The sequence below is a fragment of the Mustela erminea genome, chromosome X (assembly GCF_009829155.1).
Source record: "Mustela erminea isolate mMusErm1 chromosome X, mMusErm1.Pri, whole genome shotgun sequence".
Classification (NCBI taxonomy): Eukaryota; Metazoa; Chordata; class Mammalia; order Carnivora; family Mustelidae; genus Mustela; species Mustela erminea.
This window is the reverse complement of record NC_045635.1, coordinates 28,095,897-28,117,155: the sequence shown is the minus strand read 5'-3', so window position 1 is coordinate 28,117,155 and position 21,259 is coordinate 28,095,897. Positions and strand designations below refer to the sequence as shown.

The following is a 21,259-nucleotide window of genomic DNA, read 5'->3' as shown; positions in this document are numbered from 1 at the left end:
ATGCAATCCGTGCCCTCTATAATACCCACCACTTGGTACCCCAACCTCCCACCCCCCGCCACTTCAAAACCCTCAGATTGTTTTTCAGAGTCAGATTTTATTTATTTGTGAGAGAGAGAGCGTGCATGGGAGCGAGCGCACAGAAGGAAAGTGAGAGGGAGAAGCAGACTCCCTGCAGAGTAGGGAGCCTGATGCGGATGCAGGGCTCTATCCCAGGACCCTGGAATCAGGACCTGAGCTGACGGCAGACACTTAACCGACTAAGCCACTCAGGCACCCTTCAATAATATTTTAAATTGAACATTCTCAAAGTGTCATTTTCATGGAATGAAAACTCATATATCGGCAACTTCATATGACCCAACTGAATACACCCTCTGATCCTTAAAGAAGGAAGATAAGTCAAAGTTAAGAGCATGGATTTGGGTGACAGATAGTTGAGCATTTAGATACTGTCTTAAGTTGTCACTGAGACACCTTAGGCAAATTCTTTAAACTTCCCCAAATCTATTGTCCTCAAAAATAAAGTAACAGTGGTATTATTTACATGATTAGTAATAATGAAGACCAAATGTAATTATTTGGTGTTTTTCGAACACAAGTCAATCATATTCCACCTTCACAACACCTTCCATGTCTGCATTTTTTACCATTACATATTTAATACTTTTAGTTAAAAGAATTATTTTTACTTAACCTCATCCTAAGCTGTGTGATTTTATATATGCATTAAAATCATATGTAGACTTACTATGTGTGTGTGTGTGTGTGTGTGTGTGTGTACAAACATACACGTATACATATTGCATGGCCATATAGATATATGCCAAGCATATTAAAATAATTTCATAAGTTTTCCCTGTGCCACGAAAATCATTCTATGAACCACAAATGGATTGAATATCATTATTTAGGATCCACTGAAATAGTGTATTTTATGCTTCCTAACAAGAGTAACACACATAAAGCATTGAATTCATGTTAGCTAAAATAGTTAAAAATTCATTTTAAATGATGCCTTATCCCAAGGGTTAGTAATCACCCCCAACTTTCTACAGTTACCCCTTCTTATGCCACATTTAGAAAAGGGGCATTTGTATTGTGCAGTTTTCTAAACAGACCTGGGGATAGTGGTGCCTCCTCATGGTTGCTTCTTCCATTGCTCAGGCATTGCCACGAGCCACTCTTCATTTCCGTGCTACTCACTCTGAGTAACTCGGGCCTGTAATTCACCTACATATATCAATGCTATCTCTTTGCAGGCCTCAGTGAGCTAAGGAAGCACAGCACCTTTTACTACCTGTTAACTCCTTTCGTAAATCACCTACACAGAAAGTTGAAAGTAAGTGCTGACTAGACATTACTGAGTCATTAGAGTAAAGTAACAACATTAGAAAAGCAAAACAATTTTTGAATGTTAAAAATAATTGTTCTTAAAGTCCAAAGGAAAGCCATACAAAGTTGAGCTCTTCACACGTGTTCCCCCCACGTGGACACCCTAATCAATAGGAGTTCCCAGCAGAGATATGGAAGTCAGTGAATATTTGTTGAACAAAATGTCTAAAAGTTAAGAAAGGAAGCAAATAATATTTTAAAATGAAATTCCTTATTGATTCTAACAAACATGTGTTATACTTGAAACATTTCTTCAAGTTTAAATAACAATGTGGGATTCTTCAGCTTTGGAAAGGTGAGAATTTTAGCTTATGGTAGTGACAAACTGGACAGAAAAACAAAAACAAGGAATGATACTGTAGCTAATTCTCATGAAATCTTATTAGCATCAGATCAGTCCCCACAGGGTAGACTGAACCAATCAAGTGAATGATTTATGAACCTTACAGTGTGTTCTTTTTCTGAGGGGCTTAAGCAAATTTTAATTTTTGCTTTCACTTAAATGGATGATTTTCATCCATGTTGCTTCCCATAAAAAGATGATGTCTACTATTTTTGTTTGATAAATTAAACCTCATCCCCATGTGCTTTTGCTTGCAGGGTGCCTCAGGGAGCATCTGTCTGTGAAAGGTAAAAGGCCAGTAAATGGTGCAGTCCAGATTATATTGAACACTCAATTATGTGTGTATCACGTGTATTTAAATGTGCTGACTAATGAAAATTTCTGGTGAAGATCGTATGAATCAGAATAGTAAATTCCTAATTCCAGTTTTGTCTTCCTTCTCAGCATGCATTATACTATGAGTTCCAAAAATGCTTCCAACATGTCTTCCTAAAGAATATTTACCTCAAAATAGGTATTAACACTTCTCATTTGAATCTCAAATTTTTGTTGAATGGATGAAGTAACCTCAAGTTTAATTTTCATCTTTATCATGAAGTTGTGTGATTGAGAGGCAAGATATTGTCCCATGTCCCTGATGCTGGAAATCTAAGTGAGAAGATTTAAGAAGTTGGATTTAGGGGGCGCCTGGGTGGCTCAGTTGTTAAGTGTCTGCCTTCAGCTCAGATCATGATCCCAGGGTTCTGGGATTGAGCCCCCTATATCGGGCTCCCTGCTCACGGGGAAGCCTGCTTCTCCCTCTCCCACTCCCCCTGCTTGTGTTCCCTCTCTCTCTGTGTTTCTCTCTGTCAAATAAATAAATAAAATATATTTTTTTAAAAAGTTGGATTTAGGGCATATAACCAGGCTTTAAATTCATTATCCAGTGCACTGTTGTTTACATCTTTGTAAACAATACATCTCTTTCACTTATCTATTTCTGTATAACGAATGACTCCAAAATGTTGTGGCTTAACACAGTAATTTTTAATTACATCATGTCTCTATAAATCAGAAATTCGGGTAGGACTCCTATTCTATGATTCTACAGTTGTAATTCTACCATTGTAATATGGCTGAGGTCACTCTTTGAGCTGCATTCAGCAGGAAGCTCAAATTTTAAGATAGCATTTTCTCCTCTAGAGTCACGCTCAACATGGTCTCTCATTATTCTGTAGTGTAACCTGGTCTTACAGCATGGCAGCTAGGTTCTGAGAGAGAATATAAATGCTTTCTTTTTCTCTTACAGCATTTATACTTGGGACTCCTAGTGTTACTTCTGCCATATTCTACTGATCAAGTCAAATTAGAAGTCTGTTCCATATTCGTGAGGATGGGACATAGACTCTTAGGAAGAGTGGCAACATATTAGTGGCCATCTTTAATCACCATACATATTAAAATAACAGAGATATCAATGAACAGTTGCCAGGATATGCTATTAGTTCAGTTATCAGAGATGGGTTACACTTTACTTAACATGTTCACATTTAATTGGCTATGTGAAACTTCCTAAAAATTGAGATGTGTGAACCATAATAAGTCAGAGAAAGAATAACTTCAGAGGTCATTGATCATGGGCTTGGCTTCCTTTATTTCTTAATGTTTAATAGATACCAAAGAATGTGAACATGTCCTAAATTACATAAATGTCAACAGTTTTGTCTTGCAGGTTTAATAATAGTAAGTAAAGTTGTTTTGATAGAGGTAATAATAGACATCTTTCAAATTTTCAGTTTACATAAAGTTCTAATGGATCTCCAGAATCAGCAACTCAAAGAGTTAAATGATTGGCTAACCAAAACAGAAGAGAGAACAAGGAAAATGGAGAAAGAGCCCCTTGGACCTGATATTGAAGACCTAAAACGCCAAGTACAACAACATAAGGTTAGTATATTTTATGCTATTTGCTTTCTACTGGAGAATAAATTCCACATACATATGTGTATTATATACATACACACATATATACATATATCATGGTTTATAGATAGGAAAAAATTAAAGCCTCAATTAAGAAGAGTTTGAAAGTCTTTCTTTCCTGATATTTTTTGGAGTGTTTGTTTGTTCAAATACAGCATACCTCGGCTTTCATGTTTGAAAAAAAAAATCAAATGTATTCCTGGAGGAGAACAGTGCTAGATATGTGATTTTAATAAATCACATTGTTTTGGTTCCTTGGAAGAGGGACTCTGTAGGGATTACTCACAATGCAAATTTAACTAATAAGACAAGATTTTTTTTTACATTTTTACCTTCAATTCATAGTCTTAGAACAGGCCAATCTTGATTAAAATGAACACCTGTAACATTGCTTTTCTATAAAATACAGGAATCCATCGTTTGTAATATTTCCATCTTTTTTCAGTTTATTTGTACATTTATGAATTATGCTCTTTGGTTGCCAGAAAGTATTTGTTTCTGTGATTAGGATTTCTACAGGAATATTTCTTTTTTTTCTCTTCAGCATCCATGTTTTTAAATGTTAATTGATATATAACATTGTATAAATTTTAGGTATATAAGTTAATGATTTGAAGTTTGTATACACTGAAAAATGATCAACAAAATAAGTCTAGTTACCATCTGTCACCATACAGAGTTAGGTTCTTTTTTAAAAAAGATTTATTTATTTATTTGACAGACAGAGATCACAAGTAGGCAGAGAAGCAGGCAGAGAGAGAGGAGGAAGCAGGCTCCCCGCTGAGCTGAGAGCCCGATGCGGGGCTCTATCCCGGGACCCTGGGACCATGACCCGAGCTGAAGGCAGAGGCTTTAACCCACTGGGCCACCCAGGCACCCCTAAGGCACTTCTTCTTCTTCTTCTTTTTTTTTAATCTTGTGATAAGAACTTTTAAGATTGACTCTCCTGGCAACTTACAAATATACACTACAGTATTATAGACTGTACTACTGTGCTGTATGTTACATCCAGATGACTTGCTGTTTTCTAACTGGAAGAAAACAGTAAATACTTCGTGACTCACTTCAACCACCTGGCCTACCCCCTAACCCCCCTCCCCTCTGGCACCCACCATCAATTCTCTGCATCTGTAAGTTCTGTTTTGTTCATTTATTTGTTTCTTTGAATAAATACCAAGAAATGGAATTGCTGGATCATATAGTAGTTCTATTTTTAATTTTTTGAGAAACCTTCAAACTGTTTTCCATAGTGTTTGACCAGTTTACTTTCTTACCAACAGTGCACAAGGGTTCTCTTTTTTCGTACATCCTTATGAACATTTCTTATTCTGTATCTTTTTGATAATAAGCATCCTAACAAATGTGAAGTGATAGCTTGTTATGGTTTTGATTTGCATTTCCCTGATGATGAGTGATGCTGAGCATCTTTTCATGTGCCTGTTGGCCATCTGGATGTCTTCTTTGGAAAAATGTCTGTTCAGATTCTCTGCCTATTTTAAAATCTGATTGTGTTCTTGTTGTTGGGTCATATAAGTTCTTTATGTATTTTGGATATTAACCCCTTATTATATATATGATTTACAAATATTTTCTCCCTTTCTGTAGGTCATCTTTTCATTTTGTTGATAGTTTCCTTTGCTGTGCAGAAGTTTTTTACTTTGATGTAGTCCCACTTGTTTATTTTTGCTTTTATTACTTTTGCTTTTAGAGTCAAAATTTAAAAAAAAAAATCACCAAGACTTCTGTCATAGAGCTTACCACCTAGATATTCTTCTGGGAGTTTTATGGTTTCAGATTGTACATCAAGTCTTAATCTGTTTTGAGTTAATTTTTGTGTATGGTATAAGATAGTAGTACTGTTTCATTCTTTTAAATATGGTTCTGCCATTTTCTGGCAGAAAGATTTTCTGGCAATGAAGAAAGAGTATCCTTTCTTCATTGTCTGTTCTTGCTTCTTTGTTGTGAATTAACTGAATACATATTCATGGGTTTATTTCTCGGATTTCTACTATATTCCATTAATGTTGCCTCTGCTTTGTTTATGCCAAAACCATACTGTTTTGATTACTATAGCTTTGTAATATAGTTTGAAGCCTGGAAGAGTCATGCCTCCAGCTTTGTTCTTCTTTGTCATCATTGCTTTGGCTATTTGAGGTCTCTTGTGGCTCCATACAAATTTTAGGATTGTTCTATTTCTGTGAAAAATGCCATTGGAATTTAGATAGGGATAACATTGAATCTATAGATTGCTCTGGGCAATATGGAGGTTTTAATATTAGTTCTTCCAATTCATGAGCATGAAATATCTTTCCATTTACTTGTGTCTTCTTCAGTTTGTTTCATCAGTATCTTAGTAGTTTTTAGTATATAGCTCTTTAACATTCTTGGTTAAATTTATTCCTAGGTACTTTATTCTTTCTGAAGCGGTTGTAAAATGTTTTTTTTTTTTTATTTCTCTTTCTGATAGTTTGTTGTAAATGTATACAAATGATTTCTGTATATTGTTTTTGTACCTTGCAACTTAACTGAATTTATTAGTTAAAATAGTTTTTGGTGGTATCTTCAGGATCTTCCATAGATAAAGTCATGTTGCCTGCAAATAATGACAGTTATTTCTGATGTGGAGTTTTGAAGGTGCTTCATTTTTTTTTTAAGATTTATTTATTTGACAGAGATCACAAGTAGGCAGAGAGGCAAGGGGAATCAGGCTCCCCACTGATGAGCCTGATGTGGGTATCGATCCCAGGACCCTGGGATTATGACCTGAGCCAAAGGCAGAGGATTTAACCCACTGAGCCACCCAGGTGCCCCTGAAGGTGCCTCATTCTAATAACCATCATAAAATTAACTCTGGGTTTTATTGTAGGAACAAGAACTTGCTTAGTCCGTAAAGACACACACACACACACACACACACACACACACACAGAGTTACCTTCATAATTGGTCCAGGTTAGGCTTGCCAGGTTTAGGAAATAAAAATACAAGAAGTTTAGTTAAATTTGATTTCAGAATAAGCAGCAAATATTGTTTTTAATGCAAGTATGTCCCAAACTACTTATTGTTTATATGAAATTCAGATCTTTGTTGGCATCCTGAATTTGATCTGACAACTATACTTAGATTCTGTGGTTCCTGGATTTGTGGCTTTGAAAGGGAATATCTGTTCCCTCAACTCATTTTTCCCAAATCTGCATCTCACTCAACTTAATTCTCTTTTTATAACATTTTGTCAGAGCTAGTTTCATACTCTGTGTGGATGCAAGATACTGTTATTTCCTAAGTCCTGGAGTTCTTTTCTTATTTAATGAGCTTCTGGTTCATGGGATTGGCCCTGCCTTTTGCTTCCCCCACAGCTGTCCTTTGGCCATAGTAGTTTACAGTCAAGCAGTTTAGAGAGAGCACTAGCTATAGTCATCTCTAGCCATTGCATTATTGGGGAAAAATAAAATGTCAACTGTATTCTAATTTTCATGTGAAAATGATGATGCAAAGATGCTAATTTGATCTTGTAGATTTTTTTTTTTAACATTTAAAATTTTTTTTTTCAGTGTTCCAAAATTCACTGTTTATGTACCACACCTAGTGCTCCATGCAATACATGCCTTCCTTAATATCACCACCAGGCTCACCCAACCCCTCACCCTCTTCCCCTCCAAAACCCTCAGTTTGCTTCTCAGAGTCCACAATCTCACATGGTTCGTCTCCCCCTCCAATTTCCCCCAACTCACTTCTCCTCTCCAATTCCCAATGTCCTCTCTGTTATTCCTTATGCTCCACAAGTAAGTGAAAACATATGATAATTGCCTCTCTCTGCTTGACTTATTTCACCCAGCATAATCTCGTCCAGTCTTGTCCATGTTGATACAAAAGTTGGGTATTCATCCTTTCTGATGGAGGCATAATATTCCATTGTATACATGGGCCATATCTTCTTTTTTTTTTTTTTAAGATTTTATTTATTTATTTGTCAGAGAGAGAGAGGAGCGAGAGTGAGCACAAGCAGACAGAGTGGTAGGCAGAGGCAGAGGGAGAAGCAGGCTCCCGGCTGAGCAAGGAGCCCGATGTGGACTCGATCCCAGGACGCTGGGATCATGACCTGAGCCGGAGGCAGCCGCTTAACCAACTGAGCCACCCAGGTGTCCCAGGCCATATCTTCTTTATCCACTCATCTGTTGAAGGGCATCTTGGCTCTTTCCACAGTTTGGTGACCGGGCCATTGCTGCTAGGAACATTGGGGTACAGATGGCTCTTCTTTTCACTACATCTGTATCTTTGAAGTAAATACCCAGTAGTGCAATTGCTGGGTCATAAGGAAGCTCTCTTTTTAATTTCTTAAGGAATCTCCATACTGTTCTCCAAAGTGGATGCATCAACTTGCATTCCCACCAACAGTGTAAGAGGGTTCCCCTTTCTCCACATCCTCTCCAACACACGTTATTTACTGTCTTGTTGATTTTGGCCATTCTAACTAGTGTAAGGTATCTCAATGTGGTTTTGATTTGAATCTCCCTAATGGCTAATGATGATGAACATATTTTCATGTGTCTGTTAGCCATTTGTATGTCTTCTTTGGAGAAGTATCTGTTCATGTCTTCTGCCCATTTTTTGATGTAATTATCTGTTTTTTGAGTGTTGAGTTTGAGGAGTTCTTTATAGATCTTGGATATCAGTCCTTTGTCTGTATTGGCATTTGCGAATATCTTCTCCTATTCTGTGGGTTGCCTCTTTGTTTTGTTGATGTTTCCTTTGTTGTGCAGACACTTTTGATCTTGATGAAATCCCAGAAGTTCATTTTCGCTTTTGTTTCCTTTGCCTTTGGAGACATGTCTTGAAAGAAGTTACTGTGGCAAGTGTCGAAGAGGTTACTACCTATGTTCTCCTCTAGGATTTTGATAGATTCCTGCCTCACGTTGAGGTCTTTCATCCATTTTGAGTTTATCTTTGTGTATGGTGTAAGAGAATGGTCAAGTTTCATTCTTCTATACATAGCTGTCTGGTTTTCCCAGCACCATTTATTGAAGAGACTTTTTTTCCCACTGGATATTTTTTCCTGCTTTGTTGAAGATTAATTGACCGTAGATTTTATTTATTTATTTGAGAGAGAATGAGAGAGAAAGAGAGAGCATGAGGGGGAGGAGGGTCAGAGGGAGAAGCAGGCTCCTCACTGAGCAGGGAGCCCAATTCAGGACTCCAGGATCATGACCTGAGCCAAAGTCAGTCACTCAAACAACTGAGTCATCTAAGCACCCTGGTCATGTAGATTTTAACTGAACATATGATAAAGAGGTTAGATCTAGTGCTAGACCTCAAATGGGACCACATTTCATGTGTAAATCACATGCTCCCTTGGCCTACACTGGAAGTTGCATACAGACAGTTTCTGTATACACTAATGGCTTCCCTGTTTCTGAGGATATTTGCTGCCACAACAGAGTTTCAGCCAGTTTCAGGGTGGGAAGGAAGCAGTGCTGCCACAGCTGCCATGAATTAGCCAATAAGGAATGGGAGATGCTGGATAAATCCCCCAGAATCCCTACCCCACAGTGAGACAATTCCAAGGTGTTTCTTAATTCCCACAGTCACTCAAAGGTTTCCCAGCAACACTGAGCCCCAGGTGTCCAGGAGGTAAACTGTTTCACATTCCCACTCCATAATACCTCTGAGAAATCACTTCCCAGATAAACTCTTTGCACCCAAATCCTTGCCTTAAGATCTATTTGGACAGAGCTCAACCAAGACAAACTTCTTGCCCTGGAAACCAGAGTACTCTTCAGCTTTGCCACTAACTAAATGCACAATTTTCAGAAATTACTTAATTCTCGTTTTCTTCCCATCTTCCCATTGGAAATAATGTGGATTTTCATGTTTCCATTAGTTTTTGAATGTGAGGCTTTTCAGGAAAGGGCAAGACTAAATCTGATAACACTGAGCATCAGAGGGAATAATGTTGGCCCTGAATGCCTGGAGCATGAGCAGGAAGCCAGGAAGCGAGGACTCCAAAAGGAAAGTGGCAGAATAGCGTGAGGCTAGCCTTGAGTGTAAATGACGTAGGGCAACTACAAGGAAATGTGTCAGCTTGAAACCCTGAACAGACCCTTCATTCATCATAGACAGGCCATCTAGTATCTCATATTCTGACATTTACCTGAAATGTTTTGCATTTTACTCTGGAAGATATAGAGTGAATGGAATGGAAAATATTTGACTAATATTGTCATAAAATTTGAATAGATTCCCCATTACTTGAAAATGTGCCATTTCTGATGAGTATGAAATTGCTTTGAAGAGAATAATCTGAAACAAAAAGTAACAGAATTATATGAAAGTTGATTATGTAGTCTTCTACATCCAAGACTTACTCGTATAAGTGCATAAAAAGAAACAGAAGGTATTGGTTTTCTGGTCCTGAGAGTGAGGCCAACATCTACCTTTAACTGTTTAAACCTACTTCAGGTTATATTATTTATAAAATATATATAAATATTATATATATTATATAATATTTAAATAGGGGAAAAACATAGCTAAGGGATAGCCTGACAATTGGTATAACTCTTTTGTTACTTGACATAATTACAGGGAAAGAAAAATGATTTAACAAAATCAAACATTTTATAAAGAAGTTGAGTTCATTTATTTATTTTCAAGTTTTTATTTAAACTCCAGTGTAGTTAACTTCTTAATGCCCATCACCTATTTCACCTATCCCTCCACCCACCTCCCCTCGGACAACCATCACTTTATTCTCTAGAGTTGAATTTAAACGGGAAACCTACTTTCTTAAAAGTACACACTAAAAGGAGTATTTTTTTGTTGTTGTTATTCTTGCCATGCTTCATAAGACAGAAAAAGATAAATGTTCTTCCTCTAGATAACTGGGTTCAAACTAAAGCCTTATTTAAATAGTCATCGATTCACTTTGCTGCTTTTCTTTCCAAGAACTGTAGGTGAATGAAAATAAGGAAATTTCTTCTGACAGCAAAATACATTAGTAACCTTGGTACTGAAGAAAGCAGCTCCACCCAGCTGCATCACCACATTCCTTACCTAAGTTAACTTTTAGGGGTTTTAGCTATGTATAGATATACATTAAATCCCTTAGTTTTCTTCTCTCTTTTTCTAAGAGATGATTACAGATGACAAAATCAAAGAAAAAACAGATTTTGTTTGCCAGGAATCCATTTAAATTCTTCTCAGGTCAGAAGAGTCTGGCTTGTTCTCTCTCTCTCCCTCCCTCCCTCCCTCCTTCTTTCCCTCCTTCTAGCCCTTTCTCTTGCTCTCCTTGGGTTGGAGGACAGAAAAAAAAAAATTGCAAATCTTGTAAGTAAGCCATGAATATTACAGATATGTTTCTCCATGTTCATTGATAGGACCTTTAGTATCTTCATTTCAACAGCATTTTATTACGAGGCAGGCTAGAGGTGCAATCACTGTGAAATGCCATGGAAATAAGTCACTTTTACTGACTCTGCCAATTAGGCAAGGTAGAACAATCTATTCTATATTGTTGGTTATTATTAAATGTAGCTGAAGTGTTAACTCTGGGTCACTGGGAAAAGTTCACTTTCCTGCAAAACTTGGAAAAACCAATCACTCTTCACAGCTGTTGCTTTGGGGAGAAGTTTTATAGGTTTACTTTAGATATGAGTCACCCAAAAGTTATTATCTCAAGAATGAATACATTGAACTTCTTCCTCTTGTGAAGGAACATGGTAGAAATAATTCTGGTTGGTTATTTTTGTCTTAAGAGTCACACTTTATTAGTGATGTTGATAATTAATGAAAGGATTCCCCTTGATGGAGTGACAGTATTATTGGGGAATAAAGGTCTATTGTTGGCTTGGATATTCATTAATGGGAAGGAAATTGGCTATTTGGGAGGGGCTTTTAATCAAAAGGAAATTATTTGGCTGAGGAACCTTTTGTCTCACAGCACAGTCAGCCTGAGATGAAGGTTAAGGCTTAGTGTATTAGCCAAGTTTCCAATTCTTTTGAGAAATTTAGACTTTTGTTATTATCTACATTGACTTAGTAACAGCATCAACAAAGTCCTTACCATAAAAGTTATTAGAATCTGCAGATATTAATATGACATGTGTGCTACATTCTGACTTCAGTGAATGTTCTAGGTTAAGTACTGATTACTACAAATTAAATGAACTCTTAGTAGCCCACTCATCTATCCTTTCCTTGCAGCTTAGTTAATCACAAACACGAGAGTTGCCAAGACTGAGACCTTTAAAATGATCTAGATGTTCATGTAATCAGGAGGTTTAGGTGTAATCCTGCTAAAGGATCTGGGATTTCATTTTATTCCATTGTGTTCTGTTCCATATCAATGAACAAACACTAAAGCACAATGGGTGCTCTAAAGAATACAGAGACCTACTAAATATGGAGTCTTCTTCAGAAAACTCACATGTTAGTATAGCAGGTAAAGACATGGAAAACAAGTGACCATTGTACAAGGCAGAATATGACAAATGACTTGGGAGTATTAAAACCAGTGACTTGGTTGGGCAAAAGAAATGAGGGGGGAAAATGTAGAGTATGTCACTTGCCTAGATTATGTGTTGTGCTATCCTCAGAGCTAGAAGAGTACAACCTGATCGTGGAGGGTCTTGAATTTAAGACTCAGGCATTTGGAGTTACTCAGTGTGTAGTAGGGAGCTATTATTGATGAGAAATTAAACTGAAGAGTAGTTATTTAGGAAAATCTATTTAAATTTTTAAGGAAGATATATCTTGTAAGATAAATCAGAGCACAGATGAATAGGAAGCCGGAGACATGGTAGGAGGATACTGCAGAAAGCCTATAGAGTTTGAATGGAGGCAGTGTCAATGAAAATTATTTTTTTGTTTTTCTTTTTTTCTTAAGAGTTTATTTATTTATTTATTTATTTATTTATTTATTTATTTATTTGACAGAGAGAGAGAGAGAGAGAGAGTACAAGCGCACAAGCGGGGGGAGCAGCAAGGAGAGGGAGAAGCAGGCTCCTGCTGAGCAGAAAGCCTGATGTGGGGCTCGATCCTAGTACTCTGGGATCAGGACCTGATCCGGAGGCAGACATTTAACGGGTGAACCACCCAGGCCCCCCGTCAATGAAAATTCTTAACAGGTGTAGGACACATTTCAGAAATCAACAGCAGACCAGCAGGACTAAGTTTAGGAAATGAGCAAAGGACATGAAGTAATAGATTGTGAGACTGGGCAACTGGGAAGCAAAGTTGGATTTTGAAAAATAGACAGTACTAAGATAGAAATGCAGTAATTGGGAAGAGCAGGATTCTGAAAAGCCTAAGAATGCCATGGAATCCAGTCATGCTTTTAATAACTGGTTAGCTCTCCTTCCATCTTTAGTAGGATTAAAAGTATATTATTAGTTATGTTGTGAAATTCCATTTTATTTCCTCTGACCCTAGTAAGTGGGTCTTCCTTCCTTCCTTCCTTACTTACCTAGTAAGTAATGGGTGTTTGATGGCTATGGCAATAAAGATAAACAATATAATCATGAAAAAATACTATGCTACAGCCAGAGAACCAGAGAGATGGCTTCCGTGTTTCTCCACTATGTAGCCAAGAACTTAGTATGTAACTGATTCTCTGTAAATGTTTTTTTTTTTTTGAGCAGACACTTTAAACAGTCCTGACTAGTTTTATCATATACAGAAACCTGATCATTGATTCCTTACAGACACATGGATATGACAACTTAATTAAAAAATTATGAGTAGGGGCAAGGAAACAACTCATAGATGAAGAAGGAACACATCTATAACACATGTTATGTGGAGAGATATCTTGGATGCCCTATTGCTACCTCTTATATTTATTCTTTATGTCTATCCCTATTTCATTTCCTGTTAAAATTCTTCAGTGACTGCAATCTTAGCATCCTTGTAAATATCACAGAAGATTCCACCAGGAGTCATACCTGGATATGTCCATAGGAATCAAGCTTGTAACCCTTGCTTATGTGGAAAACGAAATCCTTTTGATGGAATCAACTTTTTAGCTGGGTACCTGCCACAGGGTGATCAATTTGTGAGGAATATGTAAAGAGTGGACCAGCTGGGCAAACTATACTATCTGTAATCCTAAGACTCTATTCTTAAATTTGTGTGCAGAACTGTGGCCTTGTGAATTATAGTGAAGTTAATACAAAGTATAAGGATTTTTTGCCCTTTGGCCTCAGTCACAGGCTAAATTAGGTCTGGTTGGCCCCTTTTTAAACTGACCTTATAAATTAATCTTTTCCTCCAGATTCTTATTAAGAAAGGAGAGAGAAGGCCTCTATTTTTTTTTTTTTTTTTTTTTGGATTCCATGTAGACCTTACTTGACCTTCAAGGGGCACAGAATAGGAACCCTGGGAGGAAAACATGTATTCTCTCAGGCGGGAGATCCCATGACTATATCACATATACAGCATGATGACAAATATGTTCCAAGAGAGAATATCCAGATAGGAAGGATTCATGAGAGAGAAGTTAAATACAGTTGAAGAAACTAAACCACGCAGAAAAAAGTCACTTGAACCTCCTACTAATGCCCCAAACCCCATATTAAACACTGTTCTGATTACCATTTATTGCTAAAATGACTCTGTCTTCACACTGTTTTCAAAAAATAAGAACATACACATATTGTGTATGTGTGTGTGTGTGTATTTTTAAAGTGAGCCTTGTGGTAGTAGTCGTTTAAACGTAATAGGTTGAATTGAGGTGTCACCAGAGGGCTAGAACCACCAGAGGGCTGAGTATACACACATACACATACACTTAACATACAACAGTTTAAGTTTCTTTTTATGGGCCTTAAGTTGTGCCATTATACAAAACATAACTATCTATCTCTTATGCATATTTAAGTGTATTAATATCTCTAATATAGAGGCAGTATATTATAGACTCTGCAGCCAGAATGCCTAGGATGAAGACGTAACTCTATCATTTGCAAGATGATAATTACTGTTAATTACTTAACAGAGGTGACTTAACCATTTTATGCCTCAGTTTCCCCAGGTATGAAATCAGGACAATGATTATGATGATATTGACCTTACAGGGATGATAAAAACATTGGACACATAATTGAATAAAAACCACTTAGAATAATACCTGGTACCTAGAATTATATGAATGATCTTAGCTATTACTTATTGTATATTAACAGTATAACATTGGACATGTCTCCAAGCCAAATGAGATTGATTTGTGTGATAATAGCATTCTTTTGATATCAGGAAGTGGCATGTTAAATTAGAAAAAGACAGTATCACTCTTCATATTCAACTGAATTGTATTTGCCAGATCTCAGTTTTAATTTCTTAAAATCTACTTGATGGGTAGTAAGGAGGCCACATATTGCATGGAGCACTGTCTGTTATATTTAAACAATGAATCATGGAACACTACATCAAAAACTAATGATATAATGTATGGTGACTAACATAACATAATAAAAATAATAATAAAAAATAAATAAAATCTACTTGAGAAGGCGTCTAATTTCCCATCTCTATGCTAAAAGCAAGCAGCAGATTCCAAGGATAACTTTACATACTAGATAGGCTATTAATTTAATTAAAATAATAATAATGATGATAAAATCATGCTCACATTCTTTTAACAAATCAAGCTATTCCAGCTAAGAGATTACTAATTGGTTCATTAAAAATCACTGAATACTGATTCAGTAACATTACATTGCTCAAAATATCACAGCCTTGTTTTAAAATACATCAGTACATCTACTGAAATAAAACTATCCAAGACACCATACTCTTAGAGACACTAGCTTTATTTTTTTATTCTTAATTTCTCCTATAATATTTCTTTATTAGAAGTTTCTGGCTCTGAGGGGGGTAAAGAAAACAAAAAGGAAAACAGATGACTCTATCTCTCACTTAAGGAATTATTCTAATGTAAAGTATCTCTGTTTTTCTGAGCCAATACCAATTAATTTCAGTTTCCTTGAATAGGTAATGCAATATTAATAATGTAAATGAATTATTTACATGTATAAAACATTTTATAATGCATTTTAGGAGAAAATTTTTCACAAGAAAGTCACAAAAGATATGATAATATGAGTTTTAAGAAAGTAATTTTTCTTGAAAAATATATTCATGTGTCTTATGACAAAAGACTATAAATCCAGTCTCATTAAAAATAATGTTGAGGGGCAACTGGGTGGCTCAGTGGGTTAAGCCGCTGCCTTTGGCTCAGGTCATGGTCTCAGGGTCCTGGGATCGAGTTCCGCATCCAGCTCTCCGCTCGACGGGGAGCCTGCTTCCCTCTCTCTCTCTCTCTCTGCCTACCTGTGATCTTTCTCTGTCAAATAAATAAATAAAATCTTAAAAAAAAATAAGGTTGAATATGACACTGTGTCTCTTTTTTTAATTAAAAAAAATTTACTGTGTCTCTTTCTAAGTAATATAAAATTGGTAACTACAGTGTACTATAATTTTGCGTTTAATAGTTCTGTTATAAGCAAAATGATTTCTAGTAGTACAATTGGTAGTACTCTGTTATTTATTTATTTATTTATTTATTTATTTATTTATTTATTTATTTATTTATTTATTTATTTATTTGTCAGAGAGAGAGAGAGACAGAAAGCACAAGCAGGCAGATTGGCAGGCAAAGGCAAAGAGAGAAGCAGGCTCCCTGATGAGTAAGGATCCCGATGTGGGCCTTGATCCCAGGACTCTGGGATCATGACCTGAGCTGAAGGCAGTGGCTTAACCAACTGAGCCACTGAGGTGTCCCAGTAGTACTCTGTTTTTTAATGGAACTACAGATTGTAGAGTTAATTTATACTGGATAATAGTTTAGATTCAATATTTTATTATGTTATGCTAGTCACTCTACAGTACATCATTAGTTTTTGCTGTAGGGTTCCATGGCAGAGAGAGAAAGAGAGAGAGAGAGCACGGAGGGGAGAGGGAAAGAATCTCAAGCAGACTCCCCACTGAGCGTGGAGGCCAACTCGGAGCTTAACCTCACCAATCTGAGATCAAGACCTGAACTGAAACCAAGAGTCAGACACTTAACCAACTGAGTCACCCAGGAGCCCCTAAATTTGATATTTTTAATATGATGTTCTGTAGTTTTAGTACACTAAGTGTATATAGTAATTAGAAAATATATGATGTGATTATTGAAAGATTTGGTAGTAAATACTGATGCCCAGAGAGACTGTTTCCATGGATCTTAGTCTAAAAATTGAATAATAAAGTGATAGTGTCAGAACTAGAAGAAGAATCAGCATTTTATCACCACCCACCAACTCTAAGTTTTATGGTAGCTGATTCTAAAGTATTATTGCATTTAATTCCAGTCCTAAACCTGTCCTGGAGGGACTGATTTATTGATTGATTGATTTCTCCCTCTTTGTGTTCTTTTTTTTTGATGTTATTACATTCAGTTAACTGGCATATAGTACATCATTAGTTTTTTTTTTTTTTTATTTCCAGCATAACAGTATTCATTATTTTTGCACCACACCCCGTGCTCCATGCAATCCGTGCCCTCTATAATACCCACCACCTGGTACCCCAACCACCCACCCCCCGTCCCTTCAAAACCCTCAGATTGTTTTTCAGAGTCTATAGTCTCTCATGGTTCACCTCCGCTTCCAATTTCCCCCAACTCCCTTCTCCACTCTAAGTCCCCATGTCCTCCATGCTATTTGTTATGCTCCACAAATAAGTGAAACCATATGATAATTGACTCTCTCTGCTTGACTTATTTCACTCAGCATAATCTCTTCCAGTCCCGTCCATGTTGCTACAAAAGTTGGGTATTCATCCTTTCTGATGGAGGCATAATACTCTATCCCCAGGGGTACAGGTCTGTGAATCACCAGGTTTACACACTTCACAGCACTCACCAAAGCACATACCCTCCCCAATGTCCATAATCCCACCCCCTTCTCCCAAACCCCCTCCCCCCAGCAACCCTCAGTTTGTTTTGTGAGATTAAAAGTCACTTATGGTTTGTCTCCCTCCCAATCCCATCTTGTTTCATTTATTCTTCTCCTACCCACTTAAGCCCCCATGTTGCATCACCACTTCCTCATATCAGGGAGATCATATGACAGTTGTCTTTCTCTGCTTGACTTATTTCGCTAAGCATGATATGCTCTAGTTCCATCCATGTTGTCGCAAATGGCAAGATTTCATTTCTTTTGATGGCTGCATAGTATTCCATTGTGTATATATACCACATCTTCTTGATCCATTCATCTGTTGATGGACATCTAGGTTCTTTCCATAGTTTGGCTATTGTGGACATTGCTGCTATAAACATTCGGGTGCACATGCCCCTTCGGATCACTGCGTTTGTATCCTTAGGGTAAATACCCAATAGTGCAATTGCTGGGTCATAGGGCAGTTCTATTTTCAACATTTTGAGGAACCTCCATGCTGTTTTCCAGAGTGGCTGCACCAGCTTGCATTCCCACCAACAGTGTAGGAGGGTTCCCCTTTCTCCGCATCCTCGCCAGCATCTGTCATTTCCTGACTTGTTGATTTTAGCCATTCTGACTGGTGTGAGGTGATATCTCATTGTGGTTTTGATTTGTATTTCCCTGATGCCGAGTGATATGGAGCACTTTTTCATGTGTCTGTTGGCCATCTGGATGTCTTCTTTGCAGAAATGTCTGTTCATGTCCTCTGCCCATTTCTTGATTGGATTATTTGTTCTTTGGGTGTTGAGTTTGCTAAGTTCTTTATAGATTCTGGACACTAGTCCTTTATCTGATATGTCATTTGCAAATATCTTCTCCCATTCTGTCAGTTGTCTTTTGATTTTGTTAACTGTTTCCTTTGCTGTGCAAAAGCTTTTGATCTTGATGAAATCCCAATAGTTCATTTTTGCCCTTGCTTCCCTTGCCTTTTGCGTTGTTCCTAGGAAGATGTTGCTGCGGTTGAGGTCAAAGAGGTTGCTGCCTGTGTTCTCCTCAAGGATTTTGATGGATTCCTTTCGCACATTGAGGTCCTTCATCCATTCTTTTTTGATGTAGTGTTAAATGATTCATTAGTTGCATATAATACTCGGGGCTCATCACAACATATGTTCTCCTTAATACTCATCACCTGGTTATCCCGCATCCCCCACCCCCTTCCATTCTGTAACCCTCAGTTTGGTTCTTGGAGTCCAGAGTCTCCCATTTTTTGTCTCCCTCTCTGATTTCTTCCCATTCAGTTTTCCCTTTCTTTCCTGGTGGACCTCCACAGTATTCCTCATGTTCCACATATGAGTGAAACCATAGAATTGTCTTTCTCTACCTGACTTATGTATTGTAATCCCTTCCAGTTCCATCCATGTTGATGCAAATGGTGGGTGTTCATCCTTTCTGATGGCTGAGTAATACTCCATTGTGTTCAGTGAGGTTAAAGAATTGCTTGAGGTAAATTAAATAGTAATCAACAGATTCTGGCTTTCCATCTTGACCTTTTTTCTTAGATTCCAAGGAAGTTGGACTCCAGTAGCTATCCTAGAGGCTAGATCAAATGCAGAGAGTAGCAAGGAGATTGGGCAAGTATGGCACTTGATTTTCCCTGGCTTGGGAATGTTTAGATGGAAGAGATGGAGAGACTGTATGTAGATCCTCAGACTCAGAGTAAGCAATGGGGAAAAAGCACATTAGTGGTAACTGCAGATGAAGTGCTCAGATTTAAAATGGTTAAGGAAATGATTTTCAGCGTTAATCCTGTAGCTCTTTCTTTAAAATTAGGGCAAAAGGAACTAGAAAGGGAACATAAAACATAATAGGCTTATGATGAGTTTAGCAGTGGTGTCTGAGCAGAAGGATAATCAGTAGAAGGGAATATCACATTGACATGCATATCACTTCCTTTGTGCTCTGTCTGAAAACTTCCACCTTGCCCCTCTCTCTCAATATTCCTGTTCTTTTCTTTTTCATTAATTATTGTTAGGCTAAAGGCATGATATTTATTATATTTTCTTAGTGTTCACTTTAATTGCTGTTTTCCGCAGTGTAACTATGGGTAGGGTGTATGGATGCCTGCATGCATGGATTACAGAGGAAGGAGGAAAAGTATGAGAATTGAAGTCTATTATCTGGTGATTAGGGTCTGTCCTCCTTCCCCCATCATATACCTTTTCTGACCATACTCATTTTTTTAGCAATGTAGGTGATCACTAGGTCAGTTAGGTTAAAGCTTCTGTTGTTAGTCTCATATAATAGTTTGGAAGTTAAAGTCTTACTACTGTATTCTCTGATGAGCACTGGGTGTTTATATGTAACTAATGAATCACTGAACACTACGTCAAAAACTAATGATGTACTATACAGTGGCTAAATGAACATAATAAAAAAAAGTCAGTTTTGTCTTATAGAATAAAATAAAATTTATTTTATATTTTTCCAAATCCTAAATATTGGCTATAACTTCAGCCCTTCATTCCCGAATTTCCAAGAGCACACCCTTTTTGTACTTATGGTATGTATTAGAAGATGATAGACAGCAGGAATTAGATGAGGGTGAATGAGGTGACTATTGGCTTCTTGCAGTAGGCCTTTGAAGTCTTTGTTCTGAATGTGCCTAAATGTGAAATTTTAGTACTAGCTGTTAATGTTTAGGGAGTTCATGCTGTGTGTCAGGCAACGTGCTAAGCAATTATATCATATTCAGAATTCCTAACCACGTAAAGAGATAGGTACTCTTATTATCCCAAGTTTGAAAATTAGTAAGTTGAGGCTTGATGTGATTGAAAACTTTCTCAAGGTCACATAACTGGCTAGCAATGCATCCAGAAATCAAACCCAGGAAATCTGACTTCATATCCCACACCATTAAACATGCATAGATTTTTAGTAGTCTTTCATCCATACCATACCCTATTCTACTTAAACCTCAAACAAGGTAGAATACATTAATTACCAACTCTGTTTTTAAAACAATTTTTCATATTTCTTGAACTCTCATTTTGCACTTGGGAAGATTTAGGTGGGAATATTTAGGTTTTTAAAATCTTTCAGAGGTCTTTGAAATATTCTTTAGAGCCCACCTTTGGTAGCTTAGGAATTGGCTGAAACATAAACATTTATTTCTAACAAGAAGGTAAAAAAGAGTGGGTTCTGATATAAAGACTAATATAACTATACAATCACATTTAGTAAATGGATATCAAAATAAAAGGTCTTCTAGGAAGGCCTGTTGAGGTAGCTTTTTAAAAAATATTCTGCAAGTGTACAACAAAATTACATACTATAAATAGATCCTCCTGAAGAACTGGACTGCACTGTGTCCAGTCAGGCTTAGCAAAGTGAATATTGGACAGAAAATAAAATGACAAGTCATTTCCAGATCATTTCTCTCAGGGAAGCAGGAGCTACAGAGCCTAGACCAGTGTAGAGCTGATGGAAAGACGGAAGTAAGAATGGCCATAAGAGAAAAGGTGAAATAGAAGGATAAGTTGCCTACCTTCTCATCATTTCTTAAGAAATCATAAATTTTCCTGATTTGGCCAGGATGTTTTTATCTGAAAATGAAGTCAGTTCATATCAAGATGTATTGCATTAG

General features: G+C 37.0%; 1 protein-coding gene across 5 annotated transcripts in view; it reads left to right on the top strand.

Annotated features, from left to right (window-relative positions):
- The window catches only part of DMD (dystrophin), a 2,094,983-nt gene that overhangs the window by 596,732 nt on the left and 1,476,992 nt on the right, over positions 1-21,259 (top strand). For all 5 annotated transcript variants that reach the window (XM_032330377.1, XM_032330378.1, XM_032330375.1 and 2 more), the window contains exon 12: positions 3,514-3,664. In XM_032330377.1, coding sequence (XP_032186268.1) covers positions 3,514-3,664 — 151 coding nt within the window. The remainder of the gene's footprint in view (positions 1-3,513; positions 3,665-21,259) is intronic.